General features: G+C 42.4%; 1 protein-coding gene and 1 pseudogene across 2 annotated transcripts; both read right to left on the minus strand.

Annotated features, from left to right (window-relative positions):
- Positions 1-1,559: 1,559 nt before the first annotated feature.
- RNF19B (ring finger protein 19B) lies at positions 1,560-21,228 on the minus strand. 2 transcript variants are annotated; one of them, XM_087820278.1, is made up of 9 exons: positions 20,473-21,228; positions 12,497-12,702; positions 11,157-11,301; positions 8,833-8,995; positions 8,263-8,377; positions 7,145-7,285; positions 6,002-6,209; positions 3,420-3,551; positions 1,560-2,384 (listed from the first exon to the last, which is right to left on the minus strand). In XM_087820278.1, exons 1-9 carry the CDS (start codon positions 21,129-21,131, stop codon positions 1,919-1,921), a joined length of 2,235 nt encoding a protein of 744 aa, XP_087676404.1. In that variant the 5' UTR covers positions 21,132-21,228; the 3' UTR covers positions 1,560-1,918. The 2 variants fall into 2 exon arrangements, with proteins under 2 accessions (XP_087676404.1, XP_087676405.1); XM_087820279.1 differs by having other exon boundaries at positions 11,157-11,298; positions 20,473-21,227.
- On the minus strand, positions 14,044-14,173 carry LOC148092381 (small nucleolar RNA SNORA42/SNORA80 family; annotated as a pseudogene).
- Positions 21,229-23,556: the final 2,328 nt, after the last annotated feature.

Raw genomic sequence — 23,556 nt, forward strand, 5'->3', positions numbered from 1 at the left:
TAGTGTTGCAAAGGATTAGAATAAGTTTAGTTTTTCATTGAGTTCTGGGCTTTTCTTAGATGACACTCTTTCCTTATGTCTTATTCATGCAGGATAAAACATGGGCTTTTACCAAAAGCATATTCAGTATATCATTTCAATCTTTACAACCCCACAATTAGAATTATTATCCTCATTTCGGCTAAGTGAAAACAGACTCAGGGTAAATTGCACAAGTCTCACAGCAGTAAGAAGTAGAACCTAGGTTTAGCTGCAAACTCCTGCCCCTCCAACCGACTTCCTTGATTTTATCCAAGTTAACCGCTTTCTTGAGACTTCAAGAGAGTTGATAATTTGCATTTCAGAGATTTCCAGATTGATGGCTTCTTTTCCACATGTGGACACCCTCTAGGGTGCCTTTTCCCAAAGACCCAAAGTCCACTAACAGCATTTCCTGTCCCAGGTGCAGGGAAATGTGCTAAGTATGGCTGCAGTGCTCAAGAGATAAGAATCTTCCAGGTTGGCTGTTGTCCAGACTCATCATCCTCATTGTAGAAAACCACAGGCCAGGAAGACAAAGAGCAGCTGCATCTGTGAAAGGAAACAGAAAGCTATCTGGTCCTCAGGGAACGGATGTTTTCAATTCTTCCTCTGGGCCCAGGGCTAAGGTGATAGAGAAGTTTGGCATTGGAAACTTCTTAAATACTGTCTGAGTTGGAGAACTTAAGGGCAGGAGAGTTAACTAACTCACACAATCACAAAATAAGTTAATGGCAGGTTTGGAATCTTACATCATGTCTTATGAATCTTTTACTTTTTCTGCTATACTGCGTATGAGCATTCATTTCTTAGACCATTATTCAAGACAGAGCCAAAATCCCAAGTAGTACTCATTTAGCTCAATTCTGACAAATTTATAAGATCAGATAAAATTAAGTATGTTGAGATTTTGGCATTTCTTCTCTCTCATGTCACTAAACATTTTAGTCAGATTCCTTAGTCCCCTTAAACTAAATTGGCAAAACTGAGAAAGCGTTTTGGAACAGGGAATGTGTACCTGACAGCATAACGAACACCCAGGTTATTGCTTGGCGATTAGATTATGCAGAATCAGTACGTTGCTTCCTCCGGTAAGATTATTATTCCCCAATTTTGTAATCCTGCAACATTCACTGGGATCACTCTAAAGAGCCACTGAATTGCCACCCCTTCTCTCCCTCCTCTGGAAACACATTTCTAGTAGTGAATACAATACAGAAAAGGGTAAATAAAGCTTTAACAGGAAAACTACACAGCTGCCTCTAGAGGGCAAGCGAGGTTCATTTTAATCTACAGTTTCTCTATTTGGCTGACTCAGCTAATTCTTCAGTCTGACTACACAGTCTAAAACAAGCGTGGCTTTGCTTCCTGTTATGCTAGGAATCCTTGGTTTATAGGCGACTCCACTACAGCCTGATTAGAATACAATCCTTCATCCCTGAGATTAGGAACACTCAGATCTAGAGACTGTTAAAGACGTAGTAGTCTGTTTCAAACCCTTGGCTCTGTATGACTACCCAAGCCAAGGAAAATGAGATGAATTGAATTACAACAGAAATCTTTATTAAAATGTGTCCTTCAGTAATGTTAGCATACATACAATATACACACATACATCTGTACACTCTTTGACACACCTCATGGATTGCCACCATTAGTTTAACCAATAAATTAAAACTTAAAAAAAGGGGGATAGTAGGATGTGGGACTAAGGGCAAAATTTCCCATGTTTTATCTGTAAGAAACTGTAAATTTCTCAGAATTTCCCTGGGGAAAACCTGTGACCAGAGAATCTTTGAAATAAAATACATAAATCTCCACCCCCACCCCCCAAAAGAAAGATTCCAAAAGATGCAGTTACAACAAGTGTGCTTCTCAGAACAGGAGCATTCATTCCACTTCATACTCTGGCTTCTGCACCTTCTGGCTTCAAGACAGTCTTCCCCTCAGCTGGGGCAGAGAGGTTCATATGGGCACTTGGGCTCGGCGCACCTTGGGCTCTGGGAGTTGAGGGGCAGGCTGCAGTATGGGAGCGAGGGGAGCCACACTCATCTGAAGTGATATCTGGCACATCATCTGACTGCGTATCGGAGCTCTCCAGGTCACTGCGGATGCTCTCGGGCTGGGCCAGGCTAATGTCCCAAGGTTTGCTGGCCAGACAGTCTTTCTGTTCACAGCTTTGGTGTTTGCAGGGGAGATCCTCTTCGTTACTGCCACTGCCACTGCCACCACCACCACCTTCTTCTTCATTCTCTGCCATCTGAGCATGAACATGGAGCGAGTCCTCTGTGCTGCTTCCACTCACCAGCTGGTAGTGGCTTGGTTTGGCTTCAATGTCCACTTGGATTTCCATATTGTTGCATTCTCTGTGGAGACAAAACCCACTATGCTGAATCATGCATGGGTCATGCTATACCTGTTGGTAAAAGCAGTTTGTGGGTTCAGGATTAGGACGTCCAAAAACATAGGTAAATAGACTAGAGCTCACTTTTAGTGAAACTGAAAATTTAACTTAACACTCAAATGAGATGGAGAAGAACAATTAGATACTTTTTGTTGATTTAACACACACACACACCCCTCTACCAATTGCATTAAAAAACATTTTTTTTGGTCATCATCTAGTTTTCTTTTTTTATTGATTTCAGAGAGGGAGGAAGGGAGAGAGACTGAGAGAGAGGAACATTGATGTGAGAGAGATACATCGATTGGTTGCCTCCTGCACATGCCCCGACCGGGGATTGGACCCACTACCTAGGTATGTGTCCTGACCGGAAATCAAACCCGTGACCTTCCAGTGCATGAGACAATGCTCCAACCACTGAACCACACCAGCCAGGGCTCTCCCAATTTCTTTAAACTAAAAAAGAGCTTCCAAAATTCAACTAAGTATCAGAGCCTCACACTATCTTACCCAAATATGAAAGAAGATTCATAGCTTTTTACTACCGTGCCACAATTAGAAGAACCCAGAAACTCTCCAGAAGGGGGTGCTGCAATCACACCATACTAGCTACACTAGCTTCTCAAAAATAAAGAGAAATAGGCTACAGGAGCCACATCAAGCAAAGGGCAACATGAGGGCAGAAACCCATAGACCCACAGACATCAATGAACACCAATCTAGCTCTTAAAGCTCCACGTGAATAATTACACTGTCGCAAAAGCCAAGAGAAGGAGGAAAAGGAAAAAAGAAAAGGAAACAACCCTCTAAAACTCAAGTGCTAACACACAGGATCAATCAAGAGCTGCCAAGAACTTGTTCAGTGAAGTCACCGGGTACACACACTATATATCCCACTAGACGGTACACAGAGCTCTAACATAAGGCATTGGGCTTCTGAAGGCTAGTACCTGACCCAAAAATGCAACCTCTCCTAGTCATCTGACTGGTCACATACCTGTCCTGTGGGTTGTAGGAACTGATTATGGAACCGGCCATAGCACGAGTACTTGCGTTGTCACTAATTGCACCAAGACTGGCTGTGTCTTTGGGGAAAATTTCCTTTTGGACATCGGCTTGGACTTCTAACCTGTGTAAAGAGGGGACGTTCAAGTTAATATGAGACCTGGGTATTCTGAGGCAGTCTGCTTCCTGGCACACATCTCTTCCATTATTCTCTTGTAAACTGAGTTGCTAGGATCTTCCCCAATTGTCAAACAGCTCAAGGTGGATGCCCACACATTTTCTCTCTTAAATATCTATTGATATCGTCCCCTCCTTTCTATCCCCATTGCTACTGCTTAACTTCAGGCCCTCAATATCTCCTGCCTGGATAATGCAATTGGGCTCCCTCTGCAGTAGCCCTAAGTCCAAGTTAAAGTACTTCCAGATCAGTGCCAATGGGGACAAAAGTCTGATCACTCGAACAATCCTCTCTTGGCTCCCTATTGACAATAGGCATTTAAGGTCTTCCTGATCTGCCTCCAAGCTCTCTCTCTAGTTCCTCTCTCATCACAGACCCTAAATCATAATCACTCTGATTTTTTTTCTTTCCTTACACACCTATACACATTTTATACCTCCATGACTTTGCACATGCTATTCCCACTCTCTGGAAGTTTCATTTCTCTAGATGACAAACTCGTATCAGTCCTTAACAAAGAAAGTACTTCTCCTCACTCCCCCAGCAAACCTGTCACTTCCTGCTAGGAGTGCTCCTACAGCACCTACCTATTTATTAACCAATTTACACATCTCTTTCCCAGTCATCTGAGAGCTCCAAAAAACGAAAGGCCACATCTCATTCACTTTACCCTCCTCGTTTTACACATACAAGGAACTCAAACATTTAGCAATCAAATACCCTCCCCAAGCTATGAGATTGAAGGACATACAGGAGCCAACCTCCTACAAGAGCAGCAGACTTTTCCAGTGGTGTCTCAGAGCTAAGAACCCATAACTATTTCCTTTCTTGGTTCCAACACCATTTTTTTGTACACTTAAGTATTTCCTCATAATAGGTTTCACAGTCAGACTCATCTGATTCACTCACTTCCTATAGAAAGCTTTCACAGAACTGGAACAGCTGGACTGGCTAAACTGCAGTTTCAGCAAGTCAGTCTACAATTATCTCTGCTTATTTATAGGGGTGTTGGTTTTAAGATAGCAACAGTGAATTCTCCAGAATGTGGGGGCAGGATCCCCTAACAAAGAACCACCACAGTCATGAGATGCGGACGGGTCAGCAACAGCCTGCAGCTGCACATTCAAACAACCTCCAGCCTGCCGCCTGTGCCTTTGCTGTGCTGCTCCAGCCTCAGATGCCCTTCACAATGCACCACAGCCCAGGAAAAGGAGGCGGTACAATGGAAAAGCTTCCGCTCTGCCTCAGGCTCACTCTCAATTGCCTCAGGCTCACTCTCAATTGGAAGAGGCCTTTCACAAAGACCATCTACTTAAGTGGTTCCCAGGTGCTATTCCGTGCAATGACTATGATAGAATCACTTGGGGAGCCTTTTCAAAATACAGATCCCTAAATCCCACTCCAGGAGATTCTAATTTACTAATACTGGGGCAGGGCCTTGAAATCTATTTTTAAGAGGCTCCCAGGTGACTGACAAGCACTCAGGTATGGCTATCCAGTCCATCTGCCATCTGTTGCTTGACTCCTAATGGCTAAACGGCTATCTGGACTCACTTTAAACACTTTCAAGGATAGGTAGCTGAGTATTTACTAAGGTAATCCATTCTTTCTTTGGACTTTTACATAGGTTTTCCCTATATTCTCCGTACTGAAATGAAATTGGTTTCCCTCTAGCCAAGTCATCTTAATCTACCTCTTGACATGAGTGAGAAGTTTAATTCTTTTTTCCAGTTCAAGACCCTTCAGATACCTGAAGGCAACCATCTCCCCTACCTCCCTAACTTGTTTTGCCCCACCCCCACCCCTCCCAGGTCTCTGTTTCCAGTGCATTCAACTAATTGCTTCTCATGTAACAGCTGTTAAGTTTCTCTAAATATGTTCTCATTTGTCTAACTGGTGAAATAACCAAGCAAGTCACAACCTTTTTAGTTATAAAGCTTTACAAATTCTCAACACAAGTTCACAGAAGTGATTTTATCTACCAAACGGGAATAGTAAGATAATGAAGATGACAGCCAATAAGCCAACAAGATACAGCATAAATGCTCTTCAGCTGAAGGCCACTGACAAGCCTAATGGAGAGCATGACCTTGGAAATTCTGTAAAAATGTATGCTTTCCCTTTTTGAAGCAAGTGGCCTAATATAGTAGAGAGAGGATCTAAATATTATTCTTCATATGGAATAGCAGAAAGAACACTGAACTTTGTGTAAGTCACCTAACCTTTCTGAGCCTGTTTTCTAATTGTAAAAGTAAAAAACAAAACAAACCCCCACTGATGATTAAATCAAAATAAGATGATACATGGGACATGCCTGGTACAGAGAAACGGCTCATACAGGTATGCTGTGTGCTATAATTCCAACTGATTCTGTCAGAAATGATCTATTTGCTTACCTGCTGTATTTTCCCTTGCCAGTGGAAAGAATGCCACCACTAAGTGTGCCCCCTGAGAGGGCTGCAAAGCTGGCTGTTTCGCTGTATGGGCCCTGCATTACACTGAGTCCATCTGTAGGGCTTCCACTGGTGCTCAAGACACTGGTCAGACCTTCAATGCTACTTTCTCCAATGCTGGGATTCTTAAGGGCTCGCCAGGCATCTGCCACTGGAAATGGAAACCAACATCTCAATTCAAGACAGCACAGCATCAAAACAGTCTGGCACTTTCCTGCGGTGACTCTTCAGAGAGGAAAATATTCATGTAGAAAAATACTCATTTATTCAGTTAATGAACTGCTACTATATGCAGTCACCACACATCAAGAGTTTTACCATATATTCGTATATAATCTCTCCAATAACTAGGCACAGATAGCTCTAATTTTCAATGAGGAAACAAAAGCTTAGAACTAAATGACTTGTCCAAGTCATGGCTAGTCACACAAAACAAAAATTCTGATTCCAAGTCCACTGTTCTTTCCAATATATCATAGATGCCATCTAATCAAACATGAATATTTCAAAATACAATTTAGGTCATGTGGCTGATTCTAGTAGGAAGCTTGAAAAACCTTTGGAGAGCTCTGTGCCACCAATGAGTTAATATGATAAAGTGGAAACAACATTAAAGTAGAAGTCAGAAGGCTTGCTCTGATCCCAGCTCTGCAGAAGCTCTTAAACCCATTTAACAGATGTTGAGACAAAAGCTTAAAGAAGTTCCCATTAAATGGGGCATAATAAGAGCCCCCACCCTTTCTCTTTAGAGAGCTGTTGTAAAAAAAACACCAAGTAAGATAATAACTGTGTAAAGTCCTCTGAAAATTATAAAGTACTGTGCAGATTTAAGACTTTATTATAATCACTACTATTACCAGCATACTTGGAATCCTACAAGTTTGTACCTGCCACACAGAAGCAAGTACCAGAGGAATTAACCTAATAACTCTGGAACAAAGAAATGAAAAGCTAAAAATACTTTACCCCCACGAAGCTCATTATCTGAAGCAATCCAATGGCAATCTCTCTGTAAAATGTGCTAAATTTTACTGACTTTTATCTGATGTTCCATAAATTACAAAGAAAATGAAAATCCTCCTTTACCTGTGATTGGGCCATCTTCTTCATCAAACTCAATTTTCACTCCCTTTCCATTGGCTGTGCTAACTCCACAGCCGCCTCCACGACAGAGAGAAATGGGCACAACCCCATAGACATAAGCCAGCATAATGGGGACACCAATACCTGGAGGAAGAGAAGGAAACATGTCAGCAGGCCATCAGGTTGCAACTGTCCTGAATTCTCCTTCCTAGCCTGAGCATAGACAAACTACTTTAGAAAGGGCCAAGGAAAGGCAAAAGATGGCTATTCCAAAGATGAAGATTGGTCCAAAGAGGTAGAATGACAACTGGCTTTACAATCAGGCTTGGATTAAAATTTTGGCTCCAACTTACTAATCATACGACCTTGGAAATAGCTTCCCAGGACTGTCAATGATCAAAAGGGAATGTATATACAGTGCCAAGCACAGTAAGTGTATGTTGCTTTAATTTTCCCCCTGCTGAAGTGCTAATCCAAAATCAAATCAATAACCAAACATTAAATAAGTGACTCTTGGGGTTAGGATCCCCAGAGTGTTAATTCCAAAATCTGACTGGCTCAGTTGTTAGAAGCATAGGCTCTGAAGTCAGAGTGCCTTGATTCATGTCCCAGCTAAGTGCCTTGGGCAAATTACTGGATCTTTCTGTTACAATTATTCTGCTGTGGGAATTAAATGAATTAATACATAAGAAACACTCAGAACTGCTTCTGGCACATGGAGAACCTCAATAAATGTTAGTTATATTACTATTATTCTGAAATAAACCTTCATGCTTCCCCCGAATAATGTGAGGCGCTAAGCAAATCAAAATAAAAGTAACTTTGTTTTGTGGGTTCCATTGCAAGTAGAGAAAAAAAGAAGATAAAAGGTAAAAAACTAGGCCTTAAAGTAATACTTTAATTCAACTTTCTTTGAAAGATTCCCTAACTCTGATAATTTAGTGTGGTTGATAATCATAATAATAGTACCTAATAAAATTAACTCCTAAGGTGAATTTGGTAAAAAATATAGGGGCTTCCAGGATGAAACATCTGGCCAGCTGGCTAAACTGTGATAGTCAGAAAGCTGATGGGGGTGTGGAGAGGAAAGAGTGGAGTCGTGGTCGTGGCCAGCTTCTTACCAACACTAACTGCAGCAATAACTGGGGATGCAATGACCGACAAAGTCACTCCTCCTGTGATAGCCAAATTCCTCTTATGTTTGGAGGTTTTCCTTCCCTCATACCTGCTATGAATCTAAGAACAAGAAAAAAAAATCCAGGTAAACAGGTTAGGACATCAACCTTTTTGCCAAGGTAGTAAAAGAAGTGAATATCCCCATATAAGTTATCTATAGTAAAACAAATCCTCCACCCCAAAGAAGCATCTTTCTCAAATTTTAACCTAATCAGACCAGGAAGATATAAACAGATACAGAGAAAGTTAAACCAAGAAGAGACAAAATAACTCAGGAGGGTGAAGTAAGCATTTCACCTTCAAGTCACTGACTGAGACAAACCAGGCCCAGGATGTTAATAAGAACTTTCAGATCTCTTGGGGGTTTATGAAAATCCATTTAAGAAATTAAGGTTATTTTTATCTAAGAACCAGCTGGGTTTCAGGCAGCCCTGAAACATAAGCTCCTCCCCATTTCCTTCAAACCTTTACCAACAAACCTGAAAATGGAACATGCACAGAACTCAATGTCTTACCTTCCTGCCAACATAAACAGGAATGCCGATGACCATGGCAGGAATGGCAATGCCAGCAATGAGGGAAATCCCCACTGGAGCACCAATCAATGTGCCCAGTTGCCAAAGAATTTTCTTCTTACGGCTCCATGGCTTCTTGCCCCAGAATGTGCAGCCAGAGGGGCTGCAGAGGAAACATGCTGAAGTTAATGTCAATATTACAAATAAATGCAGCTGTTATCACCAGAGAGCTTAATAAAAGCAAGAACCTTCTTTTCAATAGGAGTAGTTAAAAGTTACAAGAAATGCCCAGCCGGGCGTGGCTCAGTAGTGGAGCATCAATCTAGGATCCAGGAGATCACGGTTCAATTCCCGGTCAGGGCACATGATGAGTTTCGGGCTCGATCCCCAGGTGGGGGCATGCAGGAGGCAGCTGATCAATGATGACTCTCTCATCATTGATGTTTCTATCTCTCTCTCTCTCTCTCTCTCCCTTCCTCTCTCTGAAATCAATAAAGATACATTAAAAAAAAAAAAGTTACAAGAAGTGACAGGAAATGAATATATTACATGAGGGAGCAAAGGACAAGAGCAGACTATTGGAGCTCTGTGCTCTTTACTTTTTTTTGTAAAGGCAAACCTCCAGATTTGAAACCTCTTTTCTATTTTTTTCTGCTGAACTTTGTACTCCCTAACCTACCAATCTGATTCAGCTTCCTTGACTGACACTACTTGGGATCCTGCATAGCCTCCACACTTGACACCTTATCCAAACTGCACTGTGCCTTGCAGCTATTGAACACTCTGATTTGCCAAGTTTTCTTGGCATATGTCCTACCACATCTGATAAGTACTGAGAACCATGTTCCTGGGAAAGAACATAGAAAGACTTTGTCACAGCCTTTATGTCACTTTCATACTCTGAGTTTGGCTATGTTTACACTCAGCCCTTTTCAGTCCATCCATTTTTGCTTACTCCCTTTGTCCTGTCTTCTCTACCAGATGGGATAAGCAATTTTGAAAGTAGGAATCATATCTTATACACTCCTGTGTCCCCATTAATTGGTAGACTAGAAGTACTCAAATGTTTGCTAAACTGGAAATCAAAGTGTTTCATCCACACAAGAATTAAATTTGTAAATATTAACTCCTCCATGACAATATTTTAATATTCACTCAATGAATTCTTTGGAAACTCTCTACATGCAAGGAACTGGAAAAAGGTAATTCTAGCTTTAAGAAACTTAAATAGTTTAGCAAAATTAGACATGTACATGAAGTAAAAGTAATGATGACATTCATAAAGAAACATTTAAGGCCGGGCCAGGCATGGCTCAGCGGTTGAGTGTCGGCCTAGGATCCCTGAGATTGTGGTTCGATTCCTGGTTAGGGCACATGCCCGGGTTGTAGGCTCGATCGATCCCCCGTAGGGGGGGGTGCAGGAGGCAGCCGATCAATGACCTCTCTCATCACTGATGTTTCTATCTCTCTCTCCCTCTCCCTTCCTCTCTCTGAAATCAATAAAGATATATTAAAAAAAATAAAAAGTAAAAAAATAAAGATATATTTTTTTAAAAAAAGAAAGAAACATTTAAGGACTGTCAATTAAGAAGAGTGAGGCAGAAAAGGCTGGGGAAGGCATCACAGATGAAACAGCATTTAAGTGGCCCTTGAAGGGTAGATAAGAACTGAACAGGTTGAGATAAAATAGGGTTGCTAGTGCCCTAGGCAGTGTGGCTCAGTTGGCTGAGTGTCATCCTGTGTACCGAAGGGTCACCGGCTCGATTCCCGATCAGGGCACACGCCCAGGTTGTGGGTTCGGTCCCTGATAGTGGTGTGTGCAGGAGGCAACTGATCGATGTCTCTTTCCCTCTCTCTCTCTAAAAATAAAATGAAATAAAATAAAAACATATTTTTAAAAAATAGGGTTGCTGGGAGAGGCGATTAGAAATCAATCCAGGCAAAGTAAAGAACTTGTGAACAAGTATGGAGGGGTAAGATAAGCACAGGAGACACACAGGGAACAGCAAGCCTAGATTATGTATCTGGAATATAGCATGCATGAAAGCAAAATGGAAAAAGCTAGAAAAGTAGACTAGGGCCAGACTGGAAAACCTTAAAAACCAAGCTAGGAAAATTGAACTCTATCTGGAAGGTAATGGAAACAGTTCCTGGAAGTTTGCTGAGCTGGAAAAAACACTTTCAGAGGATACTTTGGAGGAACTTTTTTATAGTTTCCTTATGCTGTAATGACAGGACAGACAACAATGTCTCTTTGACAGCATTTTCTCTCAATCAATATGAGAACAAGACTATAAAGGCAACAGACACATTTTCCAACTCACCTGAGGTAATGCAAGTCTGAGATCTCTTTCATACAAAGCCAACAGAATTCACAGCCACATACTGCACAGGTCATATGATTACAGCTTCCATCATTCATCTTAATAATGTAAGCACTACATCGTGGGCATGGCTTGATGTCATCTGCTAAGGGGGGAAGGAAGAATAGGCAGAAAAGTAACTCTAGTTAAACCTTGTTAGACTTTATTAATCCTATGAGTATATATAAAAAATGGGGAGGCAATAAAGAACTCTTGACTAAGAATTCCAAATTATGCAACCCACTTCACTGGAAGGCTGGCTATGTCTAGACCTCAGGAAATTTCATAAAATGGATCCTGTCTTATAGCAAGCTGCCTATCCCAAAAACTGGCATCTTACATACCACGTGAGCCACACTCTGAGCAAGGAGACTTCCCAAGAGAAAGATGGTTTCAAGAAAAATGGAATTTCACCAGCCAAAAGGCTGGCAATATTAAAAGCACAGTCCAGCAGGAAAAATAGTCTGCAGACTGGAATTGGCTTTAAGTTTCGAAAAACTTTAGTTCAGGAAATTAATTTCTCAGACTCAGCAAGTATCATTGTAACTTGCTCTTACTGTAACCCACAATTCCTTCCCAATATTCTTTCAAATTAAAAACCTAAAAACAGTTGGGTATGCTGCGTAGCATACACCTGGTAATCTTCACAGCAAGCCAGAAGCTATCCTATTAAAATGACAATTTGAGATTATGCTGTTCCAGGAAAAAGTGAATGATAAAATCTTTCCTACTAGCCTCTCCCGAATGACGTCAGTGAAATAAGGACATTTATAAAAGGCAATAAACTCACTGACATTTTAAAATGTTTTCTCTGACTTGTAAAAGGTGGAACTGAATGTGTGATATTCCTACGTTTAAGGTTAATCATTAATCCATACTAATACTTCCTGTCCTTCCATATGTACCCTATTTCCAAAAGTGTAATGCACTTAAAGCTAGTAGGAAAGCAGTACACCTTGTAACACTAATTAAATGTTTTTCTGCTCACAATTACAGTTTTGAAAAAGCCCCTAGCAAAAGGACCTAATTGCTCTCCAACCGGATACCTATTACTAAGAAGGCAGAAACTAGGGAATTCAATTTTATTGTATTCCGATTTTACCCGAGCTGGATAACCTACTATGGTAGAGAGGGAAGCTACACATCAATTATAATACTGAAAGTAAAGTACTGCCAAATATCTTCTGATCTCTGATCCCAGGAAATACTTCGTTATATAGTTTAAGGTAATCTCTCCCAGCTTTGGGCTCACATTATGAAGTATAAAATAAAGAGACAAATGAGACAAGGCCAATTTATACCTGGTCCCGATTCTTGCCCATAACTGAGACCTGAAGTGTGCTTTGTCCGTACTCGCAAAGTCTGCGCCCTCTGCTGACGGGCCATATCGCAGGTCTGATTTGGGTGCCATATTTGTTTGCAGTGGTAGCAGAACTCAGTCTGGCAGCCTTCCCTCTCACAGGTCAGCTTTGGGCAGCTGGCACAGCCATAGGCAATAACAGCATAGCTGGGTAAGGAAATAGGAAGAGGTATCAGTAAGGTAAGAACGATCTAACGAAGACAGACAGACATTCATCAGTTCAGTGGGGTAACACTGTTTGGCACTCCCCACCACCACATATGATTTAAGAACACACATAACACACATGCACAAATGTGTTTAACAAACTGTAAAACATTTTCTGTGTGAGAAAGTAAATTTCTTGAGATTCTAAAAACACAAATCATTTATTTCCTGAAAAAAATAAGGAGAAATATCATATTTAGCCTGAATTTCTAGCATGTATTCAGTCATAGTTTAAGCTGTTTTAGGAGCAGTTTGCCACAGTAAGTTTCATAAATAACAAGGTACAAAACAATTTCCTTCCGATGGTTTGCTGTATTTAGAGAGATTAGAATTTGTTTACATAAGGGACAGGACACTTGTAAAATGAAGAGCTATACCACAAACTATAGCAAGTATACTTTTTCATTTTTACATTCCACAGTGAAGCTGGTCTGACCACAGCCTCGGAGACAATAGTCATAGATGGATTCATGATCAACTTCTCCTACTGAAAGCTCATAATTATCTTTCTATACCTTTTTTTCTCCTTCTTTCCTCCCTCTCCTTTTCTCTCTTTCTCTCACCTTTCTCCCTCTCTCTTAAGCGGGAAAGGTACTGGATGATCTCAGAAAAATATTAAGTCAACTTCTGGTGATACAATTTAGACAGACTGCCAGTCAGGAAGCCTTGAATATTTCATGATCCATTCTTACCTTACATGGCGGGAATAAATATTTATTAACAGGTTCCCCCAACCCCTCTTCTTGAAAAATAAGAACATTTGGTAGGACTGACAATGTCAATTTTGGGCGTGGAATTTGGTTCCAAGGAAGTAAAATAAACCCAAATACTCATGAGCTCAAAGCAATCTATTACCATGACACAGAATTACTCAGGGCACGAGATTTGGCATTCCTGTTTTTGGGTGCCTGGTCTGAGCTCCTTGCTCCTGACTCATGCTGTGCCAATTAAAATCTCCAAATGGTAGCTTCTATCCCCAAAATAGAGGTGTAGGTGCTTGCCACCTTCAAGTGTTACTAAACATGTTCTGAAACTACATTTGAGATATTGCCATGACAGGAACGGCATAAAATCACAGCACTTTTTTTTTTTTGGTCTTACTTCCTGGCCTTTATATACACTATTCCGTCTGCCTAGAAATGACCTTACCTTACTTCTTATCCATGTAAGAGCCAGCTCAAATGTCATCATCTCTGTAAAATCTACTTAACCTCTCCAGGCAGCTGATTGTTTACTTCATGCCTATGCACAATTACTCCCCTTCCCGCCCCCCGCCCCCCCCACTGTGCAACTCCCTTCAGTGCTCACAGCCCACAGGTAAGGAGGCTGGGCAATAGTTTAAGGCTGCAATTTACTCTGGCATGGGTACACTATAAGAAGCCCACAGAGAAACACAATTACTTTATAATACTTATCACATTATATTGTAATCATCTGTTTATATGCATACTTCCCCGACAAGACTGCACTCAAGGAAAAGTATCATCCATTTTTTAAAATATGTTTTTATTGATTTTTTAGACAGGAAGGGAGTAGGATAGAGATAGGAACACTGATGACAGAGAAACATCAATGGGCGTCCTCCTGCACGCCCCCGACTGAGGATCAAGCCTGCAACCAGGTTATGTGCCCTGATCACGAACTGAACCACTGACCTCTCGGTTCATGGATCGATGCTCAACCACTGAGCCACACCAGCCAGGTTCATCCATTTTTTTAAATCTCCAGGATCTAGCACACTAATTTAGGTTTAAAATACCTATGTTGAATGAATGATAGAAACCTTCTCCTGCTTAGGTTTTTTCCTTTTCCCCACGGCATTTTAGCTCTTCTCCTAGACTATTACTTTGCCCTAAAGCAATCTTTTAAACTTATCCATGTATGTATTGGCTTACAATACATGTCAGGTACTATAACTTAATCCTAAAATTTTGTATAAAACCACTTTAGGGGTAAAGTTCTAAGTTCTAACTAGGGCAATCTTCTTCCCCAGGTAGTTGGAAAAAGTCTTCATCTTTGAGAGACCAAATCTGCCTTGATCATCTTGTTTCTTTTCTTCCATGTCTCACACTAGACCCTCTCCCTTACCCTGCTCTCTTAGCTTAGCCAAGCATTCAAGTTTGCTTAATTAGAAGCTAAATAGAAGATACAGGAAATTACATGTTGCTAAGAATACAGATGCATACTTTTTCCCCTTAAGTGCATACACCTTTTACTAATTTTGTTCATTTCCTAAGTCTTCAGAAACATCATAATGTGTGACAGGCTAGACACAGTACTGCCTAACCTCAGCCTGGGAGGTGGGGGTAGAATCCCATTAGTATGAATTTGATTATGTTCAAAGAGACTCTGGTAGTTAAAGAAATGTTTTCTTATATTATGTCTATACTTCCAAGCTCCAGGCCAGGTAACTTCATTTACAAATCAACCCTGAGCACATGTTAAGGGAGGGAGACATGGGCCAAGTTGTCACAATGAACTGTACTCTTACTATCTTTCTTTTTCCTGCCCTAGTTCAAACTCATGTTACGTCTTCGTCAGACAACTGCAAGAGACTACTATCTGGTCTCTTTATTCCCCACTCCAATACAAATTCCAATTCTAAAAGGTTATCAATCATGTTACTCTTTTGCTTAAAATCCTTCAACAAAAAAGAAGAAAGTCCTTCAGGCCTAAAAAATCTTTGCATGGCATAAGATTGGCCCAGTCAATCTTGAACCCAGTCAACCTTTTCAGATTGATCTCTAGTCACTTTCCAGATCATGCTCCCCATATTGTGCATTCAGAAGCTAACCAAACTAGACTGAAGACTTAGTCTTGTATTTTTATACCTCCATACCGTTGCTCATAACATTCTATTTAAGATGCTTTTTTTCTCTACCCACTTCTTTGTCTGATATGAATTCCTACTCGTATTTTTCAAGGCCCAGATCAAATATTATCTCCTCTGTGAAGTCTTTCTTGACACCATCATGCAAAACCTTTCATCTATCCTGTAAGAGGATTTGTATTTCCCTTAGTATTTGTTACATTGCAGTTATAATTATCTATCTATCTATCTATCTATCTATCTATCTATCTATCTATCTATCTATCTATCTATCTATCATCTATCATCTATCTATCATCTCCCTCCCTCCCTCTCTCTCTCTCTACCAAGTCAAACTCCCTGTCAAGAGGACCACATTTAAGTCCTTTTTGTAATATCCAGTACTCACCTAAGGTTCAAACACTACATAATTCTCCAAAGTGTCTGTTGAATGATCATCTGTCTTCTTCTCATCCACCCTCCTGTTATGTTTCTCCTCCAAAAACCGTGCTGTTTGTATTCTTTATCTTTCTTATCAAAATTCAACTACATCTATTCGTCTGGGAGCTAACTGAGAGATTCTGTTCACAGGTTGGAATATAGATACCCTACTCTAGAGAAGCTCTTTATCTATTCAGAGATCAAGATTCATTGTTAAATAAGGACACTAACAGAAGGCAGGCCAAAATAACTGCTAAAGTTTACAAAACTTTAGTCAGGGAAAGTTTCACTTACGCCTTAAAGACGCCATTGAAAAAACAAAAACATGTTTTCTGGTAATCTAAATTTGGAAAAATTATACCAGATTGAAGATTTACACTGCATTATTAGTATTAACAAGATTTACAGTGTATATTAGCATGTTTAAAGGGTCTAAGAAGCTCAGAACGTTCAGAAATAAATTTGCTTTATTTTGTTCAAACCAGTATTTCCCAGGCTTATCTGGTCACAAAACATTTCTTTTTCCAGTAATGCCTATAATATACCTTGGGAAATATTTATATACGTGAAAAATAGAAAATAAGATCAAAAGATGGTTGGATACTATAAAGGTGCTTAAATTATAAGGGTAGATAATATAAATAAGTTATTAAAGATATAAGGAGTCATCTTATAGGTCAGATATGAACAATTTTAGGCAGGGGAGCAATATAAACTGTTCCACTACAGAACGAGTACTTCGGCAAATATGAGAGAGCTGTATCGGACTGGGGGAGGATGCAGATGATGGGGAGAGAGGGAGGTAGAGAGAAGGGATGTGAGATGGTACGGAGTGAATTAAGAAAAGAGGTCCAGGAAGTCTTCAGGGAGGAAAACTCCTTCACTGGCTGAGAAATCTGTCTTGCTCAGGGAGCTTGCTCTTCCCTCATAAATATGCTAGAGACAAATAGAAGCTTCCTGTTCATGGGATGGTCCAGTCCAGTTATCTAGGAATGCCAATAGCTGATACTACCTGCTGGGGGGGGGGGGGGGGCACGTGGACAGGACTACTCTGCAGGGGAACTCTGCAATGAGAGGCTGGAGTGGTGGACCTGCACAAAGAATTCAGGTCAAGACAGCCTTATCTCCTACTCAGTTGGAGGGAGGATCTGCCCTGTTGCCGCCCTTGCTCACCCCTTAGCCTTCTAGAGATTCTGCAAGGGTTTAAAGGATGACAACAGGGCACTTGAGAGGAAATCATTAAAAATTTACAGAATTTGTGGGTTTCTGAAAACACCTCATATTTAGGCAGAGACTCTAAGGGGTAACAGATCAACTGTACCATTTATTAGCTATGAGACACTGGGTTCCATACAAACTTCTCTACACTGGTTTCTCCCTTATAAAATGAATTTACCACCATCTACCTGTATGAAACTAAAATGAAATTATTTCTGAATAATTAGAAAGAACTAGAGTCTAAAGATTAGAAATAACTATAAAAATGTCAGTGATTTGTATTTTGAATTAATTTTATCTCATTTAAAAGTATGTTTTAAAGATAATAATTGGTGGTATTGTACTTAATAATATTAAATAACGATGTGAATGTTTTCCCACTAAAATTGGTTCCCTTATTTACAACTAAAATAAAATTGTTTCAAGTATGGGAAAAGAAAAACTCGAAACTCTTTGCCCTGTTCTACAAATATTTTGTAAACAAATAATGAATCTTTTAATGTATAGTGTTCTCATTATCATGAGTAATCACAGTGAAACTAGTGATCAGAACTCTGTAGGATCACTTATATGCTCCCCTCACCCTGCCAAACACATACACACTGACACACAGAGAGCAAAGGGAGGACTTGATAAATTTGGCTAGTAAGAAATTGATCTGTGGACAGTAAAGATGGTCAGGTATGAAAAGAAGAGATAACTGGGGCTTAGGCTTCTGTTGTAGTGCTCATCCATGATTTTTACCAGACCCAGAAGAGTAGACTAGTTTGATTAAAACAAAACAAAACAAAAACAAGCTATTTTTCTCCTGGCATAAAAAAGAGGCAAAACCACTGGCCACATCCCCAGGGAACCCAAACACCTGTTTGGGGAGTAACAGAATTTTAAAGTTACTCCGTGTTTAATCTAACACCTTCTACTGAAAACATTGTGCAAACAATAATTAAGCCTCTCAAGTCAGGAAAGGATTAGGCTTATTTCAGATAAGAAAAATAAAGCTGGTAAGAGAGACTGTTGACAATAAGAATCAGTAAAGAAAATCGATTCTAGTATCCTTGGCTCTCTCAATGTTGTCCTTAGGCCACACTTGTTGAAATGACCCAAACAGTAGCATCCCCAATAATGCTGACAAACCCATGCTTTTTAAAATAGAGGCTGAGAGGAAAGATTATTGAACCCAGTTGGAGTTAAGACCAGTGTTTACACTTAGTTACATGACCCTAAACAAGTCACTCAATTTATTTAAACTTCGGTTTCCTCACCTGTAAAACTAGATCAAATTTATCTTATCATGTTGCAAGGATCAAATTAAATTATGTATGCCTGGCACATGGATACTCAGATGCCAGCTTGCTTTCTTTCTCCAAATTTTACCTTCTTTAAACCCATAAACACATTTTAAAAAAATTATATATATAATTATTACAATTCCTTTAACCAATTAAAAAAATAAACTCTGGATTATAACTGATGCAATACTTGGCTAAAATAGAAAATACCTAATTTTTTAATAACTTCCAAATCAGTAATGGTTTGGAGTTGTAATCAAGATTGTGAATTAATTCCTGTCCATTTTTATTGATGTGAGCAAAGTCAGGAGTTTGGCTTCAGAGGAATAAAAACAAAAAGAGCTTTTCCAGAAAGATAATCAGTGGTGCTACATTTTTCAGTTAAAATTCAAAGAATCTTACATCTCAAAAAAGGAGTTAATACACTATTCCAAAAAGAACAGTGTTCACTTAAATTCCTTTGGTTCAGAAAATAGATCAGTGGTGTCTGTAAAATGTGAATACCATATAAATTAACCTCTTACGGCTAGGGGGATCACCAGATACAAGCAAAAACTTCTAAGAGTCTACATGGCTCTTTCTGATACTTATTAACTGAAAGCGAAAGTGATCTACCATAGATAAACACAGTACCTTTGACAACAACACTTCAAAGTAATTTAGAAACCCCATCTAAGTGAGGTTAAATAACACACCCATCTCTAAACAAGTCTGGCAGAATAGATAAACAGAAGAAGCTAACTCTTTTTACTCCCCTAGACAGTCTGTGTCGGCTTCTTTTGAAGGAGACAAACAGCAGCAGCATGGAAGTCTTAAGTCAGCCTTGATATATAGGCTACAATTAAAAGTCCTTAACTCCTTTGAAGCAAAGATCATGAAGCTTTTTACTAGCATTACATTTACTCACTGCAAGGAGTCCCTAGTATCTTTCTGTCCCCAAAACATGACACGAAAGAATAAAATGGTCTGCCCAAGGTCAAAGAACAGGTAATGGCACAGTCTGACTCCCAACCACCTAGAGGAGCCCCTCTTTGCTTCATGGGATGTACTGACAGTAACACAAACAGATTTTTTTAATGGGAGGAGGGGAGTCTCCATTGAATGCTCTGGATAGCTAAATCTGCTGGTATTATGTCTCTGCAGTTATGGCATATTTTCTCACTGACCTTAAAAACTCAATATGCATGGTGCATTAAAAAGACCGTCACCAAGAACTCAAGATCGGAGGGGCTTGGAGACACATTTTCTCCTACCATATCAACCTCTCCGCATGCTTCCTCTGAGTGCCCCATTGCTTTCTGGACAAAGACAGTGTCCACTCCTCACCCTGCCCCACGCACCAGTGTAAGAACCACGGGGGGCCTCCCAATAGCTTGGCACAGAAGATACACAATGCTCAGGGAGCCCCCAGAGCTCTCCTAGAGAGCTGTCCTTTCCCCCAGTGCCATTCTCGTCACCTCCATCCCAACTTTCAGCAGGGATGGTCAGGAAGAACACACCTTCTCCTGCAATGCTGTTAAGTCGGTATCTAGCCAAAGGGACACACCCCTCCGAAGCGTTGCCCCCTCAGAATATTCTCCTTCCGTCGTCTGCCATATATCCCTTCATTAAGAGACACCCCTTACCTCTGGACAGAGAGGGCCATTTACCCAACAAAAAACTGCCCTGCCTCCTGACTTGATGGATAGCTCCCTCCCTCACTGACTGTTCAGCCTCCACCTCAAGCTCTATGGCAGCCGCTTCTCTCTCCCGTGGGTCATCCCTCACCTCTCCCTCCACGCTTGGACGGACACACACGCGCGCGCGCACACACACACACACACACACACACACGCACGCTATGTCCAGGGCCGCCTCCAGGGGCGGGCGACCCACGGGTCCGGTCCCCAGGCACCGGTCCGGGTCTCAGCGGCCGCAGCCCGCCACCCCCGGCGGCCACGCCCCCGCGCTCACCCGCAGTCCGGGGCCGGGCACCAGCGGCAGTCGGGGTCCGAGGCCAGGTAGCGGCGCAGCATGAACTCCTCGTACTTGTGCATGAGCGGCGGGTCGGCGAGCAGCAGGCGGATGTCGTGCGGGTTGAGTCGCTCGCTGCACTCGGGGCAGCTGATGGGCACCCGGCTCTCGCTGATCTCCAGGCGCAGGTAGTGGCGGAGGCAGTCCCGGCACGAGCGGTGCGGACAGCTGAGCAGGCGCGGGGCCCGCTCGGGCGGCAGCCGCACCAGGCACAGCGGGCACTCCACCTCCTCCGGGCCCGAGCCGCCGCCCTCCGCCGCCTCCTCATCGTCGAACCCGGGCCCCAGCACCGCCTCGGCCTCCTCCTCAGCTTCGGCGGCCGGAACGGCGGGCAGCGCCTCAGGCAGCTGGGCCTGGGCTGCGGCCGGGACCGGGGCCGGGGCAGGGGCCGGGGCCGGGGTGGGCGGCGGCGGCGGCGCGGCCGGGGGCGGCGGCTCGGCCTGCGGCTTGGCACGGGCACGGCGACCGCGGGCCGAGGCGGAGAAGACGCTGTGGAAGGTGAGGCGCCGGCGCCGGCCGCCGCTGCGGCACTTGGGGTCCGGCGCAGCCGCGTGTAGGGATGTAGAGCGTGGCGACTCGGAGTCCTTCTCGGAGCCCATGGCCCCCAGAGGCCGAGGGGCGAGCGGCGCCCAGCGCCGCCACAGCTCCCGCCTCAGCACCCCCTCAGCCGCCGCCCTCCCCGAGATAGAAACTGTGTAGCGTCAACGAAGTGGTTATAAAGCCTCCGCCCCTCGTGCCGCTGCCCACTGCGCAGGCGCTTTGCTGAGACACCTCACAACCCGCACCGCTGGGGGGCAGGGGGCGCGGGGCGGGGCCTGGCGAGCGGGGCGGGGCCGGGCTGCTGGGCGGAGCTTCGCCGCTTCCGCGTCGGGCGGTCCAGGGCAGCCATCTTAAGGAGATCGCCAGGCCGCTGGCTCTGCTTGACCTCCTCCGAGTCCAGCGCCCCTACCCCATCATCTCCAAGATGGAGTTCCCGGTTTGCCTTTCCTCGTGGGTCGTCTGAATGCTACTTCCAGCAACTGATGCTTCAGTAACTTCATGTGTAAAAACAGACAAGGGTAGATCAAACAGTGATTCCCAAATGGCCCGCCTTCCAACATTTCTTTTGTTGTTGCTTATTAAGCAAACACCATTACTTAATAAAGAATATAGTCATTCGCTGAGCACCTACAAAGCAGAGGCATTGCTGGGTAAGAGACAGGTCCCCCTATCTGCAAGGGACTTACAGAGTAAAGTACAAATGCCTTCGTCTAGCATTCAATGCCCTCTGTGAGCTAATAAACTTCATTCCCGGGTCCACCTCCCATTCTATCCTTCTGGTAGCTTGGTTACTTACAATTTGTGGAAGGAGGCCCAGCATTTATTTTATTTTATTTATTTATTTATTTATTTAGGCCTAGAAGTGCATTTCTTGTGCTGGTTCCCCACTCCTATGACTGGGGGAGGATCTGGACTCCGGCTTCCAAGTGGGAGCAAGCAAGCAACTTCAACAGAGAATGTATCAGGATTAGGTTCCGCTGCAAATAACAAACGAAAAAATGGCTTATGATAGAAATGGATCTCTCTCTTCAGAAAAATAAGCCCAAAGGTAGGCAGCTCAGGGCTGCTCCACCATCCTCAGCACTTGGTTTCCAATCTCGTTACCTCATATAGTTCCCATTCCAGCCAGTGAGGAGGAAAAAGGAAAGAAAGGTCCAACTTTTTTCTTTTAAGAAGGATGCCTTGTAAGCCCTATGTTTTTGCTTACATCTCATTGGCCAAAACATGGTCACAGGGCCATACTAGGAAATGTAGTCTTTTAACTGGGCAAAAAGTGCCCCTAAAAATAGGGCTTTTGCTATTAATGAATAATGGTAGGATGAATATTGGAAGGTAACCAGCTGTCTTTTTCATGGATGGTATTTAAAACCATGAGAAAGGTCCCTAGGAATAAGCCCTGGAAAAACTTTAAACTTTTAGGGTGAAACACTAGAAGAGCAAGCAAAGAAACTAGGAAGTCGGGGCTGTAAAATAGGAGGAAAACCAAGCAGGTATGATGTCATAGACACCAAGATAACATGTTTCCAGGGGGAGAGTGGTCAATTGTGACAAATGCTGCTGAGAAATCAAGAAAGATTAAAAACAAAGAACGGATCACTGGATTTGGCAATACAGAGAGACTTATAAGGAGGAGGAATGTTTCTCCTCAAGGGGAAAGGAGATCTGATTAGCTTTCATATATTGATCATAATAGGCTAGGCTCTGCTGTGGTAACAAGCAACCCAAATATCTCAATGGCTTAATACAACAATGGTATATGTTCCCCACTCATGCAAAATCTGCTACGGATCAAGGCACTTTACAGGGTTGCTGTCCTCCACTCCACTGGGTAACTCAGATATCCAGACCACTTCCATCCTGGACTCCACCACCTTAATACGAGGCTTTCAGGATTGTCTCCATAGTGGAAAGGGAGCTGGAGAGTTGTGCACCAGCAATTAAATACTTCAGCGTGGAAATGACATGTTATTTCTACTCACAGACTATTGGCCAGAGCTTGTCGTACAGGCCCAAGTTCCCTATAGCCATTTTTTACTCTGTTCTCAGTGCCCGATGTCCTGATCAATTGAAGAGCTCCCTTTGAGGAGGTGTGTGCCTGTGGCGGGGATGAAGGGTGGAGGAGAGGGCTGCCTTGTTATTTGAGTCAGATTGAGCCAAAGGAGATGGGGACTCCTGATTCTAGGCAGACCCAGATGGCTTTTAGATGCTTTTCCCTGAGGAGCTGACAGAAACAGCTGTCAGAATCCTAGCGTGCTGAAAAGCTCCACACACTGAATGTTAGTTTTGGCTCTGGCTCCCAAACAAACTGCTCAGCTCAAAGCTGCCACCATCAGTGTTTTGGCAGATAAATGACCTCTCATAAATGTTACTGGACTTTGCAATGGCCTCATTTCTACAGGGGTTTCTTCTCTCCCAAATCCATCACCCTTGAACCGAGGGACTAAAGTGGTTCCTCCTAGTTTTTCTTCTGTGTCTCCACTTGAT

The sequence above is a fragment of the Miniopterus natalensis genome, chromosome 9 (genome assembly GCF_054644295.1).
Source record: "Miniopterus natalensis isolate mMinNat1 chromosome 9, mMinNat1.hap1, whole genome shotgun sequence".
Lineage (NCBI taxonomy): Eukaryota > Metazoa > Chordata > Mammalia > Chiroptera > Miniopteridae > Miniopterus > Miniopterus natalensis.

Bases quoted from the DNA above. Each gene is read 5' to 3' on its own strand.
- RNF19B (XM_087820278.1), bottom strand. From the start codon at position 21,131: ATGGGCTCCGAGAAGGACTCCGAGTCGCCACGCTCTACATCCCTACAC. The intron at 12,703-20,472 runs GTGAGCGCGGGG...TTCCTTACCCAG, and splicing joins TGCCCGGCCCCGGACTGCGG to CTATGCTGTTATTGCCTATG. The intron at 3,552-6,001 runs GTAAGCAAATAG...CTCTTTACACAG, and splicing joins GGCAAGGGAAAATACAGCAG to GTTAGAAGTCCAAGCCGATG.